The following is an 8,595-nucleotide window of genomic DNA, read 5'->3' on the forward strand; positions in this document are numbered from 1 at the left end:
TAAGTAGTATGTTCCGATGTGTTTTGTTGTATTTCAAATGTTAAATATTGTAATAGCATTTATATAGTATACAAGTAATTTTATTTATGAATCTACATAATAGTTTTGTTTAATTGTTAGATATTCTGTAAACAGATTTCAACACTTCAAATAATTTTGCACGCATATTCATAAATAAATTTATTTGTAATGTTTGAAATTTGCACATGAAATAAAAACACCCTAAATGTGTTTTTTATAATCACTTGTTAAACTTAAGAAAACGAAACAAAAATAAGGCAAAAGAATGTTATATGCATAAGAAATGTTAATATGAAAATATTAGATTTTCATATTCCTATGATTTCATAATTGAATTTTTATTTTATAAATTGCAAAAATATGTCATATACTAAAACAGCTTTATTTTGAATCACAAGAGTTTCTGCGACAAGCATTGGATCAGCTATGAATGGTGATAAGTAATTAAGAATGGTCTAGGAAGTTTTTAAGCAGAACTTGTTTAGAACATACTGCAAAATTATATTAAGATAAGCTACTTACATTACCGATTAATAAAAAATATAGTACGAATGGTGATAACTGAAATGTTTGCGAGGTTATGATATAAACAGAAATTTTGTTATTAACAAAATATGATGATAGAAGAGATGAGTTCTTTTTATTTCCGTGGACTATTTTTATTGAATGTTTCAGCTGCCTCTAATTTCTGTCGATGACGCTTCCTTACCTCGTTGCATTTTTAACCATTCAACAAATTCATCAAGCATTACTGGCCCTGTAAAAACAATTGATATGACGAATTTACACAGTGTACGAAATTTTTACCAATAGTATTATAAAAATACATACATGCTCCATCTAAATCATAATTAGATACATCTTGATTGATTGTACGAGAAAATTCTAAAATGTTGCACCACTGATCTTTATTAATCACTTTGTACTTTGATTGATCTAGGAACTGAGCAAACTGTGTGAACAGTGGCCAATGTTTTCCCAAAAGTAACTGTAACATAACTCTTGCAGTCTCCATATCCATGCTTCTTTGATCTTTGTCCTGAAATGTAATAATATTAATAATACGTATGTAGAACTTTTGTTAGTGCAATTAAACAAAATACATCACAGTGGAATAATAGAGTATGATAAATAATGTAAAATATTTTTTTCACTACGCTTGAAATAAAGTTATAACCTGTTACTAAGTATCTAGGTGTAGTCGGGTATCCGAGATCTCGGGTTCGGGTCGGGTCGAAAATTTTATTCGGGTATCCAAAGTTGGGTCGGGTACTTAAAGTCGGGTCAGGGGCTGGAAAGTTATTCTGATACTCGAATTTTAAAACACGGCGCGACAGTTCGAACAGACCATGCCTGTAGAAAATTTGTAAAAATTATAGAAGTACAATCAGATATAAAAATTTGGTCAAAAAAGAAACAAATCATAATATGTGAACATACTGGAATATTTCAAATTTTTAAATTCTCGATACGATCCGAACCTACCTGACTCGATTTCGGGTATCCGCACAGTAGACCAAACAGCTATTCTAACTGGTAAAAAATAAAAAATTGAAGGTTCTTAGTATGAAAAAATTTGTCTATCATAAAAAGATGACCTGGTTTTGTGGTTTTCAATATTTTTCCATCTCCGTCAGTATTAATGTACGCGTTCTGTTGCAAACATTGTTAAATATATTCTTGTTATGTGTTGTTTCGAATAGTTTAGTGAAAATATTATTGAGAGGTAAGTCGATGTTTCAACATATTTTGTTTTATAATTCATTCCATAAGTTGTTAGTAATAGTATCTCCATTTTGATTAGTATATTACAAAAATTCTACTAATATTGATGGGTCATACTAGCCTCTTAATGTTCAGAATTTGAACGAATTTGCTATAATTTTTGTTTTTACTGGTTCTCTACTCTCTAGTATCTCTATTATATGTCTACTATCATAATTCGTTTTCACTTAAATTTATGTGTAAGTTTTGCAATCAATTTATAAGTTCTGTTTTTGGTTACAATATCCATCTCAAGGAAAGAATTTTTCGAGGCTTAGAGTAAAGGAGACGCGAATAAAAACACTGCAATTTTGGCACATGTTACAAATAAGTTTAAACTAAGTGAAGATGAGGAAAACACTACCTCATGCACGTGAAGAAAATAGTAAAACATTAAATTGCTGTTTTGCTGATAAATGGAAAAAATGTAACAAGTCATTACAAATGTTTCAAATGCAACATCAAAAATGATTGGATGAAACTATAGTTTTTATATCTACTGAAATGGTAAAAAATGAAGGAAAAGCATTTTTTCGAAAATCCATCTCTATCATCAATTTCAAGCATCAACAAGGATGTCACATATTGCTTTGCAATTATTCGTTGGACACTATCTTCTGGATATGTGATTAAGAGTGATGCTTTCCAAGAATATGCTATGGTTATAGCTACAAAATTCGTAACATTGTATTCATATGTCATTGAGCATACATAAAATTTTAATTCATGGAGTAAGCATTATAAAAAATGCTGTTCTTCCCATAGGAATGTTGTTGGAAGAAGCCCGGGAGTCGTAAAATAAATATTTTTAAAAATATCGAGAATTAAACACACTGAAGATGACAAGAAAAATAACAATGGAAGATTTATTTTTTTTTCTTTACTGTTTTCCTCAGATCCAATGATATCCACTTTATCAAAAATCAAATTTATTATCAATCTGTTGATAAATCTAGAAGCTATAGCTTTACAGAGATCTTTTTCAATTGATGAGGTCTCTAATGATGATGACTCTGATTCTGATGACAAGTTTTCCACTTTATACAGTTCAGATACAGATTAGGCATATGCAGAAATATGTAAATTAATATCACTGATATCTTAATTATAAACATACGTATGTAATAAAATATGAGTGCATAAGTGTATACGTAAAACAATGTAATTTCTATAACCATGAACATCAACGTCAACGTTCTTAAATATAAATAGCAGACACGGTATTTATCTTAAATTTTTGAAATCTATTACATATAATTCAAATAACTCCGAACAGATTAACAAATTTTTCTCGCGATTTACATCACTATAAATTTGAAAAATAAGGTTTTCCCTTTGCAACAACACCTTAAAAGATGGCATAAAAAGCTGTCTCTGGTGAATAGGATTTTTTACAAGCTGTTTGGCCCACTGTGACCCATCTCGATTTTAGGTGTACGAATTTTTCGAGTCTCAGCCCGATTTCGACCCGATCTGAAATTCGGATATTCGACATTTCAGGTACCCGCCCCTCCCTTCTAGATACATCCTACATATAATATTAAAAGATGTATGAACTAGAATACTTACTCTAGCAAAATCGTAAGCATATCTGTAAATTCCTTTAAAAGTATGTGGATCATTTAATAGATTCCTTAGGTACTCAAGTTTCTGTTGTATTTTACTAATAGAATCACACTGTAATTCCGAAAGGCCTTTTAACCATTCGCTTAGTGTGAAAAAACCCATTTGACGGGCATTCATTTTATATGCAAGAACAAGCATTACTACATTTTCAGGTTCTACACCAATATCTTCGCAAAACTTTTCCATTCCTTCAGGACCAAGTGTGTCTGAATCATCAGGTGTTGTGTATTCTCTAAACCATGTAATACATCTCTTTTGGGAAAAGAATGAAGTACTTGAGACATCTTCTGTTTTAGTATAACGTCTTGCACTGAAAAAGAGAAACATTATATTTATTGTTTTAACTAATATAAGTAAACATTATAAATTAATACATTGAGTGCCGGACCCGCGAAAACGCGGCTTTCTGAGTCTATCGCTTGAGCGCTGGCCCCGCGATAATGTGGAACAGTATTGTTTCTTTTAAATTACGCAATGTCTAATGCATTTAAATTATATATTGAGTTCAATGCTAACATTATAAAATATAAAAAATTTTTACATGCTGTTGATGCCGGCGCTCAATGTATTAAGCTGTAATCAATGACATTGTTTCATAAATTTAAAAATATTATTTTAACAAATGCTGAAATAAATGTGTTTATGATAATATTACTTCAGTGATTAAAGAAAATATAAAATATTTTACATTATATTGTTGTATAAATGACTGTACTTTCAGTGCATATAAAAAAATTTTCAAATTATTTTGTGTTTACTTCAGGCACTTGTAGATTATTATATGTAATTACGATTTTCCAAAACAAAATTACATTAGAATAAAATAAAATTATATTATCCAAAACAATATGCAAGTGTTAATGTAAAATGTAATTTTATAATACTATTCTAAATATGTACAGGTAGCCCTCCTACAACACGATTCATAAATTGCGGGAGCCCTCCTACAACACAGCATCTTATAACATGGTTTCGCTTTAACACGATATGACAATTGCAAAAACCTTTGTAAAACACTATACTTATACAGCACTGGATAACATGATTTTTGCTTAACATATTTAAAAACTAAATTACCTTGTAATAATGACGCGAAGGGATAATGAACTACAGTCGCTTTACATGAAAATATATAAACAAATTATAATTTATTAAATTAAGGTTGAGTTAAATTAAAATAATATTTCTGGTTTTTGTTTTGTTTTGTGTTATACATACATTTATATTTTTCATAAAAATTAAGTTGCTTATGTAGAATTAAAAAAAAGATTTGTTTTTAATAAGTTTTCGGAACGTAACTCCCCTTTTTATACTGGCTCTGGATCTCATATAACATGATTTCACAAAATACAGCACTTTCTAGGAATCTATCTACCGTGTTATAGGAAGGTTACCTGTATTTATAATACTTTGATATAATTTACCTAGATGTATGTCTAAGTCGTTTTGACGGATGTCTTGGTATAGCTTCTTCATGAGCACTAGGTGTCATTTCAATTGATGTATGATGATGATTTGTGCTAGAGGGCGCTCTACGTTTGCTGCGTGGCATCCCTCTTTTAACTAAAATCAAAATTTATTGTTTTTACAAATAGATATAGTAAAATGTACTTTAAATCGTAAATAATATTTTAATATTCCTAAGTTAATATATTATAACAAAATAAATAGTTCGCTAATGAAACATTTAATCTTGTTTACATTGTAATTTTTAATAAATATTAGTTACCACAAATTATATTCCATCTACATTATTTTTATACTTATATATACGCAATAAATTCTTTTAAAAATTTAAGAACATAAATATTTTTATAGGGAATATTCTAATTTTACTGAATCACAAAAAAGAAACAAATATGAACTAACAAAAGATGATCTTAATGATAAATATAAAAAAAAATGACATGAACAACTTGTATGTGTAATAATGCAGCATAAAATGATAAAATACAGTACTTACCACGCAGCAAAGACGTAAGTAATCAGAAAAATTAAGGAGATTCAAAGGATCCGTAATACAATTGGTTTGTACTTGCTAAACTGACATCTCCTTTCCGTGTTACAAAATCGAGTATGAGGTTAGGTTCGACGATTAATTGAAGTATCACGTAATTTTCAACTTTTCTTACACTAGTTTTAACTGCTTTGTACATGTGATATTGCAAACAAATACCTAAGAGTCATTAATACATCGTATAAGTAGTATTAATTCTGAATTGCGTTCGTAATGTGGAAATAGAAGGAACAAGTTACTATATAAAAGAGCTTATGTATGCAAATTATTTTCAGCTGCAACACGAGTCGCATTTTAATGTTAAACATTCGCAGGAGTGTGGATCAATGATTACCACATAATTGTAACGAAATATATAAATGTATAATGAATCGAAGAGACCCTCCCTACCTTCTTCAACGAACCACTAGAGTAATTGTACCAGAAATGTATTTCTCAGTCAAAAGTCAACATCAATATAAAACTTGTTTTGCAGTTCGGTCTATAAAAATAATATTAAGCATAGTGTCAGCGTCGTCAAATATTTAGCTAATCTATTAATTTGGATATTTTGTACTACCTAAACGCTGCACGGTTAAATAAAACTTTTCACAGCTCCGTTTTATTTCATTTTATTGCCGTTTCGAGTCAGCATGTCTTTTCCGCAGGGATGCCAAATGCAGATCTATTTCTCACTAGTAAGGGCAACTATTAAAAAATAAAAAACAAATATCGATGCTGCGCGTCATTTCGATACTATCGATAACACGAGTTAACGCGGAAATATATGCAGTGTTACGATTTTCGTCTACACTAGAGATGGCGTGAACTGCTACTTTTGAATCACTCGTGATTCGATCACGTTCATTCCCAATTATTCCAAATAATTTTTCACAGTGATTCGTGATTCTTCGAGATCGCTTTTGATTGGTGGGGAGATTCTTTTCACTTTTCACGAATTATGTCCTTAGACTGTATATGTATTATATTATAATATGGTCTAAAAGCAATATTAACATAATTTTCTTATTAGGAGAAAGAAAAGGAAAAATTAAAAGTGATAAATAGATGTAAGTATAAGTTTTATTTCTCATTGTTTCAACATTCGTTTCATAAATGTTCGTAAAATTTTTCGACAAAGTAATGTATACGCAAAACTAACCTGTTTGTAATTTAAAATTCTAACTTAATTCTTTATAATATAAATATATACAAAATGTCATATTAATATATAAAAACTTACTATGAATAATGTTAGAAATTAAATTTATATATATGTCACTTATGTTATAACTTTATGATTAATATTATTATAAAAGCAGTTCAGCAAAGTTTGATTAAGCATATAATAAATATATTTATAATGATGTAACAATAACAGAATATAACAAAAATTTAGTTAAAATCATTGTGTTTGCGTATGAGTATATTACATGATAGATTTAAATTATTAAAAGAGCCAATTATAGCGAAAACAGCTATTATGAGTAAAAACCTACCGTACATTTTAATAGGCAAAGTAGGAAATATTAGATGAATTAGCGAAAGGATATTTTCAAAAGCTGGACTAATTTAAAACCATCAAAATTATCTATGTTGTTATTTTTAAATAACAACCCAGACCTAACCCAGCCTTTCTCATTGCTTAGACTACATTATTGTACAATTTAAATTTGGCACATTTGTAATTCTTTGAATTTCCACTGAGGGGAGTTACCGGCAGTGTGGCCAGATCGGGCATAATTGAGAGCATCGAAATCGACAATAGTGACGACGAACTTCCTTAGTGTCTAACGGAGCGGTAGGGATAGCAGGCATATACTACCGCACGAGCCACGTGTACGTGAGCTCGGCACTTCGCACAATTACGGGAAAACGATAAAGGACGCTAGTGTGAGCCTTTCCTTCTTGCTCTGGTAAAACAGAAACAGCTTAAATACGATCACAGACGATGTAGACGAGTAGACCTTTCACCTAATGTATTTTTTCGGCTCGTTTTTCTGGGGTCCCGGGACCCCATTACCATTTTCGTGTCACTCGCAACGTTACCAACAGATTTAGAAATTAACACAAAAAGTAGTGAGACAGAAAATGAAATTACAAAAATTTTATTATTTTTTAACGGAATGAAAGCAGTACGGTCCAGAATTGGACATTAATCGATTAATTTAATTGGAGTAATCAATCGATTAAGATTATTTCAAGATTTCAAGATTATTAAAATACGTAAGGGGCGGGAGACACACCAGGGTAGTCGCCGCCTCGCGAGGGATGGTGCAATACCCTCTAACAACCCGGATGGCCAGCTGACGGTTGACGCGCCGCAGCATCTCCGTGCTGTACCGGCTGGTATCCAAGTTCAGGGCCCAAACTGAGACCCCGTAGAGGGCGATTGAACGCACCACCTCCACGTAGAGGCGGTGGACTCCAAGATCTGGCCCAATATTCGTGAGAAGGCGGCCAAGAGCGGCAGTCGCCTTCTCTGTGGATTTCGGCGACGACGGTGGCCACCGCTAACTCCGCGGCGCGCGCTGTCCCTCTCCAGTCTGTCCCGCTGACGAGCACCAGCGTGTCATCGGCATAACACGCCAGCGCTTCGTCAGCGGGCAGAGGAGCCCACAGTACCGAGTCGTACCCGATGTTCCATAGCAGGTATCCCAAAACTGACCCTGCGGAACACTGCTATTCCCCTCCGCAATATAACTCCATCCCGACCGGTGCAACTGATCCACCTGTCACTTAGGTAGGACCCGACAATTCACTTCTGATATGGGGGCATGCGATGGTATTCTAGTGCCCCCATGATCGCCTCCCAGGGCAGGATGTTGAAAGCATTGACGATATCGAGTGATATCGCCAAAACCACACTACCCCGTGAGGTGGCCCCCTGAGAGAGGTAACGGACCAGCTCGATGGCGTCGAGCGTGGACTGTTCCCCTCTAAAGCCGAATTGGCAGGGGGCCAAGTCGGGCCCTACCGTGGACAGGTGGTTGGTGAGGCGGGCAGCCACTATGCGTTCAAAGAACTTGCCCGCCTCATCCAACAAACACACCGGCCGGTACGCGGAGGGCGTACCTGCTGGCCTTCCCGCCTTCTGGAGAAGGACCAGCCGCGTCGCCTTCCAGGGCGAGGGGAATACCCCTCAGCGGAGACAACCGCTGAGCAGCCTCCCGAACCTCAGACTATAG

General features: G+C 33.4%; 1 protein-coding gene across 3 annotated transcripts; it reads right to left on the minus strand.

Annotated features, from left to right (window-relative positions):
- Positions 1 to 165: 165 nt before the first annotated feature.
- On the minus strand, positions 166 to 6,073 carry LOC122401527 (DCN1-like protein 5). Of its 3 annotated transcripts, XM_043403720.1 has the most exons (7): positions 5,988 to 6,073; positions 5,819 to 5,909; positions 5,375 to 5,587; positions 4,836 to 4,974; positions 3,355 to 3,721; positions 853 to 1,060; positions 166 to 778 (listed from the first exon to the last, which is right to left on the minus strand). In XM_043403720.1, exons 4-7 carry the CDS (start codon positions 4,961 to 4,963, stop codon positions 693 to 695), a joined length of 789 nt encoding a protein of 262 aa, XP_043259655.1. In that variant the 5' UTR covers positions 4,964 to 4,974; positions 5,375 to 5,587; positions 5,819 to 5,909; positions 5,988 to 6,073; the 3' UTR covers positions 166 to 692. The 3 variants fall into 3 exon arrangements, with proteins under 3 accessions (XP_043259655.1, XP_043259673.1, XP_043259665.1); XM_043403738.1 differs by lacking the exon at positions 5,375 to 5,587; XM_043403730.1 differs by lacking the exon at positions 5,988 to 6,073 and having other exon boundaries at positions 5,819 to 5,921.
- Positions 6,074 to 8,595: the final 2,522 nt, after the last annotated feature.

This window comes from Colletes gigas, unplaced genomic scaffold, assembly GCF_013123115.1.
Source record: "Colletes gigas isolate AHSC1104 unplaced genomic scaffold, ASM1312311v1 Colletes_gigas_Sc00002, whole genome shotgun sequence".
NCBI classification, from domain to species: domain Eukaryota; kingdom Metazoa; phylum Arthropoda; class Insecta; order Hymenoptera; family Colletidae; genus Colletes; species Colletes gigas.